The 18025-nt window shown below is 38.5% G+C and overlaps 1 protein-coding gene across 6 annotated transcripts in view; it reads left to right on the top strand.

Moving 5' to 3' along the window:
• NSMAF (neutral sphingomyelinase activation associated factor) overlaps nt 1-18025 on the top strand; it is a 76203-nt gene that overhangs the window by 48076 nt on the left and 10102 nt on the right. For 4 of the 6 annotated variants that reach the window (XM_028852689.2, XM_028852687.2, XM_015145397.3 and 1 more), the window contains 14 exons: nt 1806-1935; nt 3720-3791; nt 5518-5626; nt 8497-8673; nt 9755-9834; nt 10359-10449; nt 10547-10610; nt 11864-11915; nt 12013-12133; nt 12517-12648; nt 13967-14009; nt 14319-14482; nt 15889-15997; nt 17278-17336. In XM_028852689.2, the coding sequence (XP_028708522.2) occupies nt 1806-1935; nt 3720-3791; nt 5518-5626; nt 8497-8673; nt 9755-9834; nt 10359-10449; nt 10547-10610; nt 11864-11915; nt 12013-12133; nt 12517-12648; nt 13967-14009; nt 14319-14482; nt 15889-15997; nt 17278-17336 (1403 nt within the window). The remainder of the gene's footprint in view (nt 1-1805; nt 1936-3719; nt 3792-5517; nt 5627-8496; nt 8674-9754; nt 9835-10358; nt 10450-10546; nt 10611-11863; nt 11916-12012; nt 12134-12516; nt 12649-13966; nt 14010-14318; nt 14483-15888; nt 15998-17277; nt 17337-18025) is intronic. The other 2 variants (XM_077943645.1, XM_077943646.1) reach the window with 1 other exon arrangement.

The raw sequence follows: 18025 nt of genomic DNA, 5'->3' as shown, positions 1-18025 counted from the left end.
TTGACCCTTTTCTCTTTTTTTTCAGAGAGGGTCTCACTCTGTCACCCAGGCTGGAGTGCAGTGACATAATCATGGCCGAGTGCACCCTTGTCCTCTGGTCTCAAGTGATCCTCAGCCTCCTGAGTAACTGAGACCATAGGCACACGCCACCATGCCTGGCTAATTTTTTATTTTTTGTAGAGATGGTATCTCAGTATGTTACCCAGCTGGTCTCAAACTCTTACGCTTAAGTGATCCTCTTGCTTTGGCCTCTCAAAGTGCTGGGATTGCAAGTGTGAGCCAACATGCCTGGACTGTTCTTGACCCTTTATCGTATTTACTATAGTTATCTTAAAGTCTTCCTCTGATTGATCCAATGTCTGGCACATCTTCTATAGAGTCTTTTCTCTCTTGCGCATGAGTCATATTTTCTTGCTTCTTTGTTATGTATTATAATTTTATTATATTGTAATTTTTTTATTGAGTTCTGTTAAAAAGGAAATGTTGAGACTGAACTAAATAATATGTATTTCCAGAAGTGGTCATGCCACCTCTTCTGTCAGGCTACTTGTATAGGGAGGCTCTGTCAATCAAATATGTCACTGAGCTGCATTAAGACTGTTGCACCTGTGGTTAAATTTAAGACAACACTGCCTACAGCTCCATTGAGGGAGTGATAAAGACCTTCTCTTCCACAGGACTTGGGATCTCAGCACTTGAAGGATTCTGGAGATATATTTGTGCTTTACAACTGAGCCATCAGGTTTCTGGACTGTGGGAGATTTCCTTTGTTTTGCACCAAAGTCGACAGCATTTTTGGATCTCTGGGGAGCTTTCTTCGCTCTCCAGTCTCAACTCTGGCTTTCCGTTTTCCTGAAGATCTCTCTTCATTCTGCAGCCCTTACTCACTTCTATCATAGGTTGCTCCTCCTCCTGCCACTCACCTGGTGGTCTCTTCTTTCCTTTTTGCAATCATGTTCGTTTAGGTTTCTTTGCATCCTCAACATCCCAGTGGGTTTTAAAAAGCTATGAAGATTTTTCAGTATATCCAGCTCATTTTGGTAGTTAGGGTGAAAGCTTCAATAGTCTCTTATACCTTCCCCATCCTAACTTGAAGTGAAGGTCTTCCCCTGTATCTTTTTGTCCTGTCACTTATAAAGAGATTTATTTTTAACCCAGTTATTTCAGTAATTGCCTTAAAATGTTGATAATTTGATTGTTTTCCCTTTATTTTTTCTTAAATCAGTAAAGTAGAATGAGAAGAGACTTTGTTGATTAAATATTTTAGGAGTGGGTAGTGGAGAAATCATTTTTCATTGCTTTTCTACAGTAAATCCACAAAGGGATATACTCAAGAATATACAAAGGAATATACAATTACTCGAATGTATTATAATTCAAGTAATTATAATTATGTAGTCACAGCCTTATAAAGTATAGTGTGAAATAAATGCCACTTGTGTCAAAATGGTTTATAGGACAATAAAAATAATGACAGAAAAATAGGAAATAATTTAAATGTAAGAATAGTTTTAAGACCTGTTTATTTTAGGGGGAATGAGTTTAGTTAAGGTTATTTGGTATTTGTCTCTCATGGCTTCTGTGGTACATAATCTCACCTATTTCTTTGAAAAACGAGTTTTTATCGTGCCATTTCTAACGTGTCAGTTTTATCTAAGCAATCAATTTATATTACCATTTTTCTTGTATTAAATGTAGTGTTTAGACAAATGTCATACAAAGTCACACTGTAGCTCCCTTAGATAAACCTAGAAAGTAGATAAATTTCTGATTTTTCTTACTTTTGCTGAAAAACATATTTTCAGGTTCCAAAACATTTCTGAAAAGCTGCACATGGAATGCAAAGCAGAAATGGTGACGCCTCTGGTGACTAATCCTGGACACGTGTGCATCACGGACACAAACCTCTATTTTCAGCCTCTCAACGGCTACCCGGTGCGTGTACCTCAGGGTCAGGTGGGGAGCTGCCCATATTTAAGCTGTTTCCAGACCATGGCCTCACAATGCCTGTGACCTCACTTTTTGATGAGAATCAAAAGTCACGTCCCCGCCCACCCCCTTCACAAGCAGCATCTGTGTATTTTACAAACACTGTGTGTAGTTGTGGTGTGGAGTCTCCGAAGTTTGAGTTCCTCTGATCTGTTTTCAGTCATGTCAGGGGCACTTGCTCTCAGGGTGGTGAAGAGAAACCCTGCTCCTCCCGATTTTAGTAAAAGATCGCTAGAGATTTAGACCTTTCTTCAAGGAGGCATTTCTGAGAGACCAGTGAAATGTGCTATGGTTAATAAGAAATGGATTTTGAAATATATTTGCTTATATGAACACAGATGTTGGTATTTCTTGCTTCTACTTAATGATGAACAACCTCAGTAGATCTGAATTTTTCCTGACGGAGCACTGTGAGGAGGTCCTCCCGGCTAGTGCAGAGGTGTGTGTGGAGATCCGGCCGTCTGACAGTTGTGGGCTCCTGCTAGGGTGTTGGAAACAATCTTCTCTTTCACAATGACACCAGACTTACAAGGCCAGAAAGTAAAGATGAACTTAGATTTATTTCCATGTGGAAACTTGTAAAGATTTGTTGCTTATCTAGATCTGGCCACTTTTTAGCACAATCCATTAAAAGAACAGAAATCCTAACACACCCTGGTAGTGCTGGGTAGTGGGGCCATTTGGCAGGGCCCAAGAATCAGGAGTGTTTTCTGCCAGAGAAAGTTCCACCTTGGAGGTTGTCCAGGCTGGTCATTACAGGGCACTAAAGCATCTCAAACTCTCCTGAGTGAAAGTTTATGCTATAGCAATTCTGTCCACTAGGTGGTGGGGCTCACTTTCCTAGTTCTCCAGTAGACACTGCATGCTGCTGGCACAGCATTCTCTGGGAGTGTAATAAATTGGCTTGGCTGCTACTATTGCTTGGGTCAGAAATTTTGAAAAAAAAATGTCTGTGTACCCTGGCTTCACAATCCATGATATGGGCCTTTACCCCTTCCCAATACTGGCCACGATCCTTGACCAGTCATTTACAAGACTTGACTCTGGGCCTCCAGGGCAGTTTCCACTATTGGACAGACTGACTTCTGTGCACCCATCATCCCTCCCACTTGGGAGGAGGACCACGGAAGCATAGCCATTAGCCAATCTCTGCCTTATTAAACCTCCTTTCTCTCTTGCTAGTGTTTTAAAATTATAGAAAAGCAAGACAATTTTCTTCTTCATTAACAAAGAAAAAATTTAGAGGCCTTGCTTTATACTTTAGTAATTTGTGAGCCTTAATACACTGTAATTTTTAGTGAGATAAAAGACAGGATTCTTTAAAAAAGATGTGTGTCAGTGCTAAGCAAACCATTTGTCAAAAAAAGATAGCAAGATTCCTGAGAGGTTATTTATGCCAGTTCTTTATATTTCTTATCATCCCACAATCTAACCTGAAAGATATCACCCCGCCCAAACTAACCTGAAAGATCCCTGAGAGATAGTTGATTGCATTCTCATCTGATGGGTGCCACGTGGCAGGGAGGAAGACTTGCCCAAGGTCATAAAGCTAGTGAAAGATGACAGAGCAGAATGGGAAACCAGGTATCACCTTGTTCCAAGATTTCCTTTTCCAGTGGTTCATTAGGAAGGCAAGATTTGTTAATTTTTTTCCCCCTTTCTGATACTATGGAACAACTTCTAATTGTGTCAGAACAATAATGTTTGAGATTGTCTTTCTATTTTTAAAGAAACCTGTGGTCCAAATAACACTCCAAGATGTCCGGCGCATCTACAAAAGGAGGCACGGCCTCATGCCTCTGGTGAGTCCTTGGGAGGCTGTGCTGGGGGATGATTGCCACACCTTCAGTTTAGCAAGCAGTTTATTGACAGTAAACACCTATGGGATGTCTGAAAGTACAAGTACATTGCCTTGTAAGAACTTAGACTCTGATTTCGCTGTTCTTTCTTTTGGAGAAGCTAGAAATTCATAAAGGAATAAGTCCTTCATGGAGAGAAGAGGTTCTATTATGAAATATTTTTGGCTCCAAGAGCAAGAGGGCTGGAGTGCCCTTGAGTTTCTCACTCCAGCATTCTCAGTTTCTGGGCTCAGGCTAGAATGGTCTGTGTAAAACCAGCCCTGTGCTGTACTTGCCTCCAGTATTCATAGCAGCTAGGTCTCAAAGCAAAATTTGGAAGTTATTACAAAATTACTTCTTTAGTGGAACTAGTATATTCACAATTAACTTACATTAATTCAGCCTTTGGGCTTGCTGAGAGAGAGAAATGGACAAAATAACCGTTTAAATCATATAGGCAGTTCTTTCCACCATTCCCTGAATACGTGTATTTCTATACTTAGGTGTTTCTGACACATGTCTTACTTTAGTAACCAATCCCTACAGAAGGTATGATTCCAAGGTGTTTTAATTTGACACCAATAGAAATTCATTTTTTCTCCTTTGAAGGTTAACCAGTAACTTGGTGACATTACAAAAGCATTGTGAAATTTTAACTCTTATTTTTGTGCTTTTAATTTGTGAAATTCTACTGTTTTGCTGCCTGTTTTACTTAAAAGGCCATTCCTCCATTTCCAGCACTAATAGTGGATCAGGGAAACAGATACTATTACTATTAAAAATCGCCTCCTTTGGGTATAGAGCTGCAGTCAGAAAAAGAAAAGAAATTAACATTGATTAAGTGCTTTCTGTGTACTAGGCAATTTATGTATAATGTTTCATTTATTTGCCATTGTTAAGTCTTATGAAGTAGATAGTTTGAGACTCCAGGGGTTAACTTCCTAAGCTCCCAGCGAGTACATGGTGAAAGCCTGTATTTGAACCAAGGGCAACTCTGGGCTTTCATCCTGGCTTTGTCTGTTCCTTTGCTAGCTCAGCCTTACCAATACTATTGTCACAAAGCTCATAGGTTTTTGTAAGATAATAATAATGTATTAATTGAATGGGTTATTCAATTATCAATTTGTTAGGTATGCATAATTTTTATTTCTTAGCTGGGCATGGTGCACCTGTAGCCTAGCTACTCAAGAGGCTGAGGTGGGAGTATCAGTTGAGCCAGGGAGTTTGAGGCTGCAATGAGCCATGATCACACCATTGCGCTCCAGCCTGGGCAGCAGAGCAGGACCTGGTCTCAAAAATATATATATGTTATTTAACTTACGAAAGAAAACTAAACATTTATGTTTGAAGAAGAGATGTGAAGACATGGATCGGCGATTTTTGAATTTCAAAATAATAAGTTCACAAAAGCTATTATTAATGAAAATATTCAACACCCAAGGTGATTTACAAAGTTTAGCTGAGATACTATCTTATTCTCAGAACATTTATAAACACAACATATATATACACGCAACCATATATGTGTATATATGTCACTGAGTTAAATTTATAGATTGAAAATAGGAATATAAGATATAAAAATAAACACAAATGTTTAACTGAAAGTTTTTGTAATTATATACTTATATTGGGATTGCAAGAGGAATACAATGCTATTTATTTTATTCTTTTCTTTTTGAATTTATAGGGCTTGGAAGTATTTTGCACAGAAGACGATCTGTGTTCCGACATCTACCTAAAGTTCTATGAACCTCAAGATAGAGATGATCTCTATTTTTACATTGCCACATACCTAGGTTTGGCACTCACCCTTCATTGTTTCTTTTTTTTTTTTTTGAGACCGAGTCTCGCTCTGTCACCCAGGCTGGAGTGCAATGGTGCGATCTCGGCTCACAGCAAACTTTGTCTCCTGGGTTCAAGTGATCTCGTGCCTCAGCCTCCCGAGTAGCTGGGACTACAGGTGCCTGCCCCCACGCCAGGCTAATTTTTTTTGTATTTTTAGTAGAGACAGGGTTTCTGTTCATAAGAAGGTAGTTCAACTCCTAAGGATCTGGGATAGGAAATAAGAGAAGAAGAATGCTATTTCTAGAATCGTCTGTTTGTGGTTCTAATTTCTTCTCATCAGTAACTATAATTGCCAAAGTAATGTTTTTAAAATTCTGGGAAATATAAATTCACTTTGGTAATAGTTCATTCTGAATGTATGTTTTAAAAACTCTAGATAAATATATTTAAATACTCTTATATTCTAACGTCCTCCACATTGAATGGATTTTGAAGAATCCACTCAAATATTTTTATGTTCAATCAGGTCTTATATTAGTTTATGAGAACCAAGACTCAGTTTTGGACTGTGAGGCAGTGAGTTATTCATACATTTGTGATCATTGATTGTGGTCAGAACCACAAAGCTGAAAGACTGCAAAAGGAACATGTGAACCTTCTATGCTTAATATGCTGACTTTGGAGTGGAATTTGCTTTTAATTAATGGTATTTCCTCAGTTTTTCATGAAAAATGTGATTTTTCCTACCTTTGCCAGAGAAAATACTTACATTATGATGTTCAAGCCCAAAGTTTTTTTATTACATTGCAAGGCTAAATTAAATTATTCTACTTTACAAAGTTGCTAGATAACTGGAATGGAATTATCTTTAAAAATGGATTTTGGGGCTAGGCATGGTGGCTCATGACTGTAATCCCAGCACTTTGGAGGCTGAGGAGGGAGAATCTCTTGAGCCCAGGAGTTCGAGACAGCCTGGGCAACATGGCTTGACCTTATCTCTACAAAAAAAATTAAAAATTAGCTGGGCCTGGTGACGTGTGCCTGTAGTCCCAGCTACTCGAGAGGCTGAAGTGGGAGGATTCCTTGAGCCTGGGAGGTCAAAGCTGCAGTGAACAGTGATCACACCCCTGTAATTCAGCCTGGGTGACAGTGAGACCCTGTCAAAAAAAAAAAAAAAAAAAAGGATAATGGGATTTTATTAATATCATCTTAATATGTTTGTTATTTTAGTGTACCACAAAACCATTTATGAAGTTTGTAGTAAAGTATATCTTCCCTTAGAAATGAGATTTTCCTTCAAGGAGGAATAGTTGACTTTCAGTAGGGAACATATTTTATTTTAAAGTAGGTTTATATATCGCTAGTATTTTGTTCATACATTAAGCTTTGACCTCCCAGGCTCAAGGAATCCTCTCACTTCAGCCTCTCGAGTAGCTGGGACTACAGGCACACGTCACCAGGCCCAGCTAATTTTTAATTTTTTTTGTACATCAAGGTAACTTTATGTATAAGTATAGCTTTGATGCAAGTTTAATCTTCTGTCTCGTGATCTAAGTTTTTAAATTTTTTTTTTTTTAACTATAACAAGATTACAATAAAAAGCTCAACTTTCATGGTGAGTCCTAAAATCTCAAGCCAAAAACTTTGCCATGATCTAAAATATCCATCTTCTAAGAAGCTGTCAGTTCTCACTGAGTTTATTCCTAAGATTGCTGAGAGGTTTCAAAAGTAGAAAATGAGGGGGAAGTGTGTTTTGATTTTTGAAACCTTTCCTAGTAGCTGATTAGAGAAGAGACTTGGTAAAAGTAAATGAGAATAAATATTAAGAGTTAAGATGCTTAATGCATCAGGAAAGCTTGAAAGAAGAATTTTCTAGGCCGGGCGCGGTGGCTCAAGCCTGTAATCCCAGCACTTTGGGAGGCCGAGATGGGCGGATCACGAGGTCAGGAGATCGAGACCATCCTGGCTAACACGGCGAAACCCCGTCTCTACTAAAAATACAAAAAACTAGCCGGGCGAGGTGGCGGGCGCCTGTAGTCCCAGCTACTCGGGAGGCTGAGGCAGGAGAATGGCGTAAACCCGGGAGGCGGAGCTTGCAGTGAGCTGAGATCCGGCCACTGCACTCCAGCCTGGGCTACAGAGCAAGACTCCGTCTCAAAAAAAAAAAAAAAAAAAAAAAAGAATTTTCTGAACAAAATGGAAAATCTGCTTGTAGGACAATTAATTCATTTTACACTCTAAAAGGGAAATTCTCATTGCTGCATTTACCTAAGATCTCATTTTTCGTGAGGTGTTTTCGGGGGCAGGTCTGGTTCTTTTAGTTTGAGAATTGGTCCTCCTGCCAAATGGCTATTTCCTTCTTTAACAATTTCTTTTCTTTTCCTTACTCTTCACATGCATAAATAATATATAGTCATTGACAAGTTAACAGTAGTACATCTCTTCCAGGCCTAAAAGAAAACTAAATGATTGCTTTAATTTCGTAAATAATAAAAGAAATAAGCTCCCAGATGACCATGGGTTTTTAAATGCATGGAGATATAGCACATTTGGAGGGATTCTTTGTTGCTGTATAAACATTGCCTATTAACATGTAAATTTATATATTTGCTCTACACTTTTGTATTTGTTTAGGTTATATCATGTTGTGGAGGGTAGGGTAATAGCTCAGTGTATTTAATAATTTCCCCTCCTTGATCTTGGAACTATTTATACATAGCTGAACAAATACTTTATGAAAACAAGTCAGCAGCCTACTTTTCTCTTTCTTACAATGTATTTTTCAAGAATGCACAGGAAGGGTCTACACGTTAAGCCCCTAGCTTTTGCATACTAAGTTTGCGAAGTTAAGTGGCAGACCTCGTGGGTCCTCTTCCCCCAGAGCACCATGTGGCGGAGCACACTGCTGAGAGCTACATGCTGCAGTGGCAGCGTGGACACCTTTCCAACTATCAGTACCTCCTTCACCTCAACAACCTGGCCGACCGCAGCTGCAACGACCTCTCCCAGTACCCTGTGTTTCCATGGATAATACACGATTATTCCAGCTCAGAACTAGGTAACTGCTACACATGGAATTCTGGCCAAGTTGAGTGGGGAAGTGGTCGTCTGTATTGTTTTTAAAGGAGAGAATAAATTCTATTTTATAATCGTGATGTGACATGTGAACAAATTACAACACATTTCAGTTGTATTGCTAAGGACTGCCAATTTCCATTCCAAGGTACTATATGAGTGTTATATAAGTGTTTCATGTATGTTTTTTCCACCATACTTCTTGAAGGACACACAGAGAAAAAAACGGGCATAATTTTAATCCAGGGTTATCATTATTACCTATAAGTACCATGTTTTGAAGTATTTGCTTCTCACTTTGAAAATTGCTACTCACCTTATCATATTTTTTTTTTAAATCACATTAAAAACTGTGGTTATTTATTATAGAACACTTGGAAAGTCCTGAAATAATCAAAGAAGAAAATAAAAATCATCCATAATTATATTACAGAGATATAACCATTTTACCTTTGGGGCATATCTACTCTTCTCTTGCTACCTCAGATTATTTTAAGAAAAATGTAATTGTATTGTAACTTTATTTTGTAATATTTAAAAATTATATATTGTGAACAGTTAGTTCCTTTTGACACATTATCTTGAAACTTTGTACTTGAAAGAAATAATAGATTTTCTAGAAATATGAGAATATATTTCTCTGAAAATATTTAGCTTACTAGTTCTCAAATAGGCTAATATTGCAGAATAATATTCACTAGAATTCTAATGTAGAAGGTAAATCTTGATAGAAGAATAATGGCTTCTAAAATTTGTTTTTTGTTGTTGTTGTTTTACTTGGAATATATGTATGTTCCTTATTCAGAAACTTTTTAAAAATATTAATGTTCAGAGCATTGTCAAATTAGAGATGTTGCTCTTAAGTGGTTGTGGCTAACTTAAAACTCAAAATTGGTAACCTTTTCTTTACATCTATATAAATAACTAAAAAAAATATAACTCTCATAGATCGCTCTCAATTTTTAAAAAAACTTTTGTGGAAGTAAATGTGTATTTTTGAATTAATTCAGGAGTTTAATGGTACTAAGTATAAGCTGAAGTTATTTATTGATTTATGTTTATAGATTTGTCAAATCCAGGAACCTTCCGGGATCTTAGTAAGCCAGTGGGGGCCCTAAATAAGGAACGGCTGGAGAGGCTACTGGTATGTGGAATTAGAGATTCTTCATTTCTATGCAAGATGAGAAGCCATGGCCTGTGTTTTTATTTAAGGAAGGAAATTCGTTTCTCCACGGTTTAGGGGATTACACCAGTGACTCTACATAGTGTTTTCTTACTTTTCTCCTAACCATGAATTAACTGCTCACCATTTGCATTTCTTGTCTACAGTTTAGGAAGGAGGAGGGCGACCTGTTTACAGGTTCACTGAACTATTTTCATGAAGGCATTCTGTGGTAAATTGCATAAGAGACATATAAAATCAGTTCTATTTAATCTACTGCCAACATTTTGTTACCATTAAGCCAGGGAAACCAAAATACTTGTCTCAGCAATGCTGTTTAGCCAAAGATTCTCTTTCCCTCTTATCTTCTCCTTTTCTTATCTAACAGACAAATTAAGGAATATGGTATATCTATGTTATGATTTCTTTTAGGCTTTTACTACTTGTCAGTTATTATTTCATAGCCAACACTTAGCACTATTTTTTTTTTTTTTTCTGTATTCTAGACACGCTACCAGGAAATGCCTGAACCAAAGTTCATGTATGGGAGTCACTACTCTTCCCCGGGTTATGTACTTTTTTATCTTGTTAGGATTGGTAAGATTCTTTATCATTACCCCCCAATTAAATTTTATTTTACTGTATTCTTCAATGGTTCTGTGATCTGACTTATCTCTGTTTTTTTCCCCTCTAGCACCAGAGTATATGCTGTGCCTACAGAATGGAAGGTTTGATAATGCAGATAGAATGTTCAACAGGTTTGATACAAATGACTTGCTTATCATTTCTAACACTTTCTGATTGTATATATACAACATACTTGTTTCAAAGCACTAGATAAAAAATTTAAAGAAATGTAAAAAATCAATAATTGTTCTATCTATTCCTCTCAGGCTTTTTCTAGACATGGATATGTGTGTGTAAATGTGAGAACATATTTTAAGTGCAGCTTTTTGTCCTGCCTTTTGTAACCTAATATTAAATCTTAAAGTTTTTCCCATATTATTAGATATTCTTCAAAACAGTGATTCTTTTTTAAAATTATTGTATCACATTCTAACACATGCGATGTTTTATTTCAACTTCTTTTCTCCATTGTTGGGCATTTAGATTGTTTCCCACACTTTATTATTCTTGATAATTTTGCTGTTAATTGAATATAGCTCCTTGTGTGTATTTAAATGGCTTTACTTTTTAAATTATAAAAGTAATATTTTCTTACCAAAAAAATCAGAAAATACGAAGAAGGAAATAAGTTTACTTGGTATCCCACCGCAATGAGATAATAATTGTTGTTAATTTTTTGGTATGTCCTTTTCATCTTTTTTGAACTCTATACATATTTAATAATAATTCCTTTTGCAGTGAGCATTCAGATAGTGAGGCTAATCTTTTTTTTTTTCTTTTTTTTTTGAGACAGAATCTTGCTCTGTCGCCCAGGCTGGAGTGCAGTGGCGTGATCTTGGCTCACTGCAACCTCTGCCTCCCAGTTTCAAGCGATTCTCCTGCTTCAGTCTCCTGAGTAGCTGGGACTACAGGCGCATGCCACCATGCCCAGCTAATTTTTGTATTTTTAGTAGAGTTGAGGTTTCACCAATTGGCCAGGATGGTCTTGATTTCCTGACCTCGTGATCCACCCACCTTGGCCTCCCAAAGTACTGAGATAACAGGTGTGAGCCACTGCGCCCGACCAGTGGTGCTAATCTTTCAGTGTGTAGGCACCCTCCTCTATTTGGCCCTTGGATGAGGCAATGTGTATACTAATGGTGTGGACTCGGACTCCATGCCCACTCCTGCTGTGTGACCCTAGAGAAGTTACATAAAACTCTGTGGGCCCCAGTGTTCCCTTCTGTTAAAGTGGGACACTCAGAGGGATGGTTAGAACTATGTGTGATTGACAAACAGAAGTTAATACAAGTAAAGTGTAGAACAACCCCCAGGGGCATAGGAAATACTGCTATTGCTATTTGCATAGTTGAAAATAGGTGAATTTTTTTTTTTTTAAATGTAGTATTGCAGAAACTTGGAAAAACTGTCTGGATGGTGCAACGGATTTTAAAGAGGTAAGCAGTTAATAAAGCTGATGAGTAACTGGACTTGGGGTTTCTAACTGCTTTACAACATGTTTGTTCTTTTTTTTTTTCCCTCTGAAACTTTTAGTTAATTCCAGAATTCTATGGTGATGATGTGAGCTTTCTAGTCAATAGCCTGAAGTTGGATTTGGGAAAGAGACAAGGAGGACAGATGGTTGACGATGTGGAGCTTCCCCCTTGGGCCTCCAGTGAGTCCCCCCTTGGAGGTGTTGTATTATAGATACTCTTTACCAGGTAGTGAAATTTCAGTAATTATTTTATTGCTTAGATTTTTAAAAATCACAATGTAATTCTCCATCTAAATGAGGAGATATGAGTCCTATTCCATATCAGAAGCATTCTATGATGTAAAAACATTAATATGTATTTGAGAGACTTTAATGTGAAAATGATTCTTGCCACTTTTTTCCCAAAAAACTTACATTTCATATGATAGAAAAAAAAAAACTGCATTAAGATATGTGGACCTCTTGCCTGTCCTAGAAACTTTATATACATATAGATAGACAAGAGAAATGGGAGGGGAAAAAATGAAGACTCCATGATTTTTCGATTGCGTCTAATCTAATAGGTCCCGAGGACTTTCTCCAGAAGAGCAAAGATGCATTGGAAAGCAATTATGTGTCTGAACACCTTCACGAGTGGATTGATCTAATATTTGGCTACAAACAAAAAGGGAGTGGTGCAGTTGGGGCCCATAATGGTATGTAATATTCATTGACATTTTATTTAGCATTGGGTGAATATTTAGCATTATTCATTTTCATTGGAAAATGAAAGCAAACAATACCAAAAAAAAAAATGAGGCCAAAGCAATTAGTCTTATTTCTTCAGTGGAAGCATGTTCTGTTAGAGCACAGTATCCACTGGCTCCGCGACCCTGGATCAGATTTTTTTTTTGTTTGTTTTCTTTTTGAGATGGAGTCTTGCTCTGTCACCAGGCTAGAGTGCAGTGACACAATCTTGGCTCACTGCAACCTCCGACTCCCTGGTTCAAGCGATTCTCCTGCCTCAGCCTCCCAAGTAGCTGGGATTACAGGCATGTGCCACCATGCCCAGCTAATTTTTTTGTACTTTGTTTTTAGTCGAGACGGGGTTTCACCATGTTGGCCAGGTTGATCTCGAACTCCTGACCTCAGATGATCCGCCCACCTCGGCCTCCCAAAGTGCTGGGATTACAGGCATGAGCCACTGCACCCAGCCCCTGGATTAGATACTGAGTAACTGATGAGGAGGGAGGACTTTTTCCCAAATATCACCAACCTTATCCTGGCCCCAAGAGTTCTTTTTATAAAGTCTTCTAATTTTAGCATATACTCTCCATCCCATTCAATAATTTCAATTAAAACTCTATTACAGTAAGATAGAACAGTGGCCTCAATTCCTATGGAAGACCCAAAGTTTCTTTTCCTTTTTTTCTTTTTTTTCTTTTTTTGAGACAGAGTCTTGCTCTCTCACCCAGACTGGAGTGCAGTGGTGCAGTCTTGGCTCACTGCAACCTCTGGCTCCTGGGTTCAAGCAGTCCTCCTGCCTCAGCCTCCCAAGTAGTTGCCAGAGTTTTTTTTTAATTTAACAGAAAGAAAACAGCAGCAGTGTACCTTCTCTTCAGTTTCAATGCTTGTTGTATTCCACATTTCTCGTGTGTGTTTTCTTCTTTTAATAAATGAACTAACATATAATCCATATCTCCCATGTTCATAACAAGGAGCTGTAGCTGGAAATTCAGACCCAATTTTTTACATGGAAATTCAGTCTTATTAATTCTATAAGTCATGCTTCTTCTCAGGAGAAAATAATGCTGACTGAGATGACAGGTCCCCTACCTGACAACTAGATTTTTGTTCATCTGAAGATAATATTCAAGTTGGTATTTACTGCAATTGGATATTAGTCTGTTTTGCAAAGTGAATAGCAACTTCTTTGAACATGAGTTTTAAGTTGTTGCATTGTTTAAGTTCTAAACAGTGTATATTACATTGAAATAGCACATCTTTCAATAGTGTTTTGTATGTCTCTTTCAGTATTTCATCCCCTGACCTATGAAGGAGGTGTAGACTTGAACAGGTACTTGTATGTCAATAAGGAGTTTCTACTTGAGTTATAAGATATGTCTTTATCTAAATTATTAATATATTTATTTGAATGTTGAGGTATGGAAATTGTAAAATGCATTCTATCTTGCTTTCACTGTTGTGTTATTGAGCATCAGAAAATACTCTGAATGTCTGTAATGAGGTTTAGGCAACCCTGGCACATAGTTGCTGTCATTATTTGAGGGTTGATCCCTCCTATTGATCAGTACTATTTGAAATGCGTGCTTTCAAGGAACTCGAACCTAGTGGTTCACTACATTCTTTGTGTTCTGTCCCAAAGCATCCAGGATCCTGATGAGAAGGTAGCCATGCTTACGCAAATCTTGGAATTTGGGCAAACACCAAAACAACTATTTGTGACACCACATCCTCGAAGGATCACCCCAAAGTTTAAAAGTTTGTCCCAGACCTCCAGTTATAATGCTTCTATGGCAGATTCCCCAGGTAAATTTTGTAAAGAGAATAAACGTGAGCACCTTTTGTTGCTCTTCTGTGAGGATGATGTTTCTGAAGAGGAGACAAGACATATACTGTTGTGCTACTTAGAGATGATTGTGTTCTCCTGCCTTACTGCAGTTCTCCTGAAAACAAATAACCTGTTTTTGCTGATGATGTTTGTTTTCAGCTATAGACTGTAAGGGAAATCAAATCGCTTTTATTTTCTGGCAATTGAATATGAGTGAAACTTGGCCGTGTATGTTTTGATGTGGTTCTCTTTCTCTTCTGTGGTTTTGAAGCTGGTGTTTGATCCTTAACTATTCACCTTTTCATTCTTACAGTCCTGGCTGTCCAGTCTGCCTTCCCAGTCACTGTCAGCCCTGCTGTCTTCCAGAAAAGACTTTCTCTGGCCCTAATTATGCTCTTCTACACCCACATACAGATCTTGAATTCAAAGTGTTGTCTCTTCTTCATTGGATTTCACTTATTTAACACTGACAAACCTTTACAATGTGTCTGTTCTGTAATGGGCATGTGCTAGGCACTAAATTGAACTTGACCCAGTTCTCACATCTAATATTTGGAAAGGTAGGAAAGAATGCTCACCTTTCTCCAGTTACCCAGGTTTTAGATTTTACATAAGACAACTTCAGACCTACAGGCTTCCAGAAGCAGGTTGACACTGTGGAACCTTGGGAGCAAAATCACTTTTTATCTCCAATCCTCCTGTCTGTTCCAAGCACATCCAGACATTTTAGGCATACATAGCTGAGCATTCTCTCAAGCATGGAGAAATAGCTTCCTGGAGTTACATGATCCAGGGGTAGCTTCTTTAAGAGAGAATACTCTAGAGGGTTAAATAATAAAGATCACAGGATTATCTTGTGATGCTGTTTCAAACTGCGCTCTGCTTAGTCACCAGGCCATAACCACTGTCATGTGATAGTTTTAAGAGGGTAATTGTTTCAGCCCTTCTTAAAGCAGAAGTAAAAGGATTACTCCTGCCAGAAGCTCTTGCAGTAATTGATTTCATCTCTGCTTTCCCCACCCCAAACCAAAACAAAACTGTAGCATTCTTAGGCAACTGTCAGGTTTTTGAAAGAATGTTGACAAGGAAATGATGACTCAGTCTTGTATTTCCCCAAATTCATAAGTTAGAGGCCAAGTGAAAGCTTTGCAAACATTGATAAAAGTATAAAAAGACTCTAGTGTTATTCAAGGATACTTTTTATCGTTCTTTATACAGTTTTTTCCCTTGACTAACATGGAACCATCTAACAGGTACATTTCAAAGCAGTCATATTGGGACAGGGTGTTTCGTTTCTTAGTTGTTTGATTTTAATAGAAAATGTTGTGAATCTGATGCTGTTGTCTGTTGGTAACTTGGTTGACTTAGCGAAAATGTAATGTAGTCTCTCCAGGTGAAGAGTCTTTTGAAGACCTGACCGAAGAAAGCAAAACGCTGGCCTGGAATAACATCACCAAACTGCAGTTACACGAGCACTATAAAATCCACAAAGAGTAAGAATATCTCTGCTTCTTCTCAGCAGCTGATGGTCCTGGCGAAAGTTAGGGTCTTGGCATGGGCTTAAACTGTTTTAAGCTGAGTCAGAGGGAACATTCCCTTTCAATGTTGTCTTGATTTTGAAAAATCTCCCCCAAATGTCTATAGCGATCTCCACCTGAGGTGGATGTAGTAGGAAAGTTTGGCACGAAATGATTTGTGGTGGCTACCATGCTGTCATTTCTGCAGTCTGTCACTTCACAGTACATCTGCAGAGAGCAGCCAGTTTTGTGCCTCTCAAATTGGGGTACACAGCTCCTTGCATCTGTGATGGGAGAAGTGTGATATATACCCCACAAGTGTTGAATTTACACATAATGTAGGCGAAAAGCCTCCTTTTAAAAATAATTAGCTCTCTCAGAGAGAGAACATTGCAAAGTTCACACGAATTTTAAAAACAATAATTATAACAATAATTATACTTCTAAGAAATTGGGCTTGCTGTTGGACCCAGAGATGACATGTGTGTTCTCTGCCCTCTGTCATTAAGACCTTCATGTTCTCTGGTAGAAAGGCTTGAGAACCACTGACCTAGCCTGTTCATCCTGCTACAGAGAGGAAACCCAGGTCCAGAGACTAGGCCCTACCTTGCTGCATGACCGTAGACAGCCCCTCCGGTATATTGGTCACGGGTGGAGCTGGGTATGCTGCTCTGCATTAGATGGATGGCTTCATGTCACAATCCAGCCTCCCGAAGAGAAACAAGGAGTTTTGGCTGATTCATGATGACAATGGCTGTCTTTTCTCAACTTCTCTAAATGGCACATAGGAAGGGACCTTGTAATCCAAGATAGTGAAGACTGAATGATCCTTTAAGAGGACAGGCTGGAACCAATTTTCTTATCATTGAATAGTCACTGAGTAAATTAGCTTCAGTAATGAGCAAATGAAGTGACTATGAAGAAGAATTTGTCCCTTTGGTGATGGTCAAACGAGAGGGAATAGAAGGAGAAGAGTTTTCCAATTGCCAGAAATTGTCAGGAATATGTGAAGCATTGCATGTGGAACACAGGGAGGCAAAGAGTGGGGATGTTTTCTAGTCACAGGTGTTGCCAGAACATGAGAAGTTGCCAAGCGGTGATTTGGTAATGGCAGGCTTATGCTGGGACAGATCTGGCAGGCATACTGTGAAGAAAAACATTAAGGAAACTTGGTATAATTAACTCAAGGACGTGAAACAAAGCGGGTGTCCTAACACATGATGAGTAGTAATTTGTGAAACTTTGTTTTTGAGCAGAGCAGTTACTGGAATCACAGTCTCTCGCAATGGATCTTCAGTGTTCACAACATCCCAAGGTCAGTGTTTCTCCCTGAAAGGCGACTTCACCAGAATCCTAGAATGTCTGAGTTCTTTATTATGTAGCTCGCGGTCAAGGACTGTACTTGCATGTGCTGCCTCCACGTAAACTTAGAGCAGTTCCTTTGTGGTACATTGCATAGAGTTTCATCGTAATTTGCCAAAAATAATAATGAAACATCTTTCTGTTGCTGATGAGGTTTCCCAGAGCTGAGGGTAAAGGACAGAAACAGCCTCCTTTCCACACCCTTGCTGGGTCAGGTCCTTCCCGCCTGCCATAAGAGGGTGCCCTGTCCATTTGTTGGGGTTGGCTGTGAGTCACGAGTGCTGTATCAGAAATCGGCGTGTGCCTGTCAGCACGCGGAGATGCAGATTTGCTGTTACGGTTTTCAGTTCTGTCATTCAGTGTGTATTTCTTCAGAATATTTGATTTAGCTCAAAATCACATTAATATATTATTGAATATGCTTATACATTATGAAAATTATAAAAACCCTTGCAGTGTGTCATTGATATGACTTATTGTAGCTATATAGCAGAAAGCATCCCTTACTATATACACCATTGTTCTCTCCCTGGTAGTCTGCGTTATATATTATTTATTAAAGTGTGTCTTGACCGTATCATCTTGAGAGCACTGTGTTGGCACTCTGGAAGATGCAGAGGTGAAAGGGTCGTATCTTTATTC

This window comes from Macaca mulatta, chromosome 8, assembly GCF_049350105.2.
Source record: "Macaca mulatta isolate MMU2019108-1 chromosome 8, T2T-MMU8v2.0, whole genome shotgun sequence".
Taxonomy (NCBI): Eukaryota; Metazoa; Chordata; class Mammalia; order Primates; family Cercopithecidae; genus Macaca; species Macaca mulatta.
Note: the sequence above shows the minus strand (reverse complement) of the source record. Positions and strands in the feature narration are given on the sequence as shown.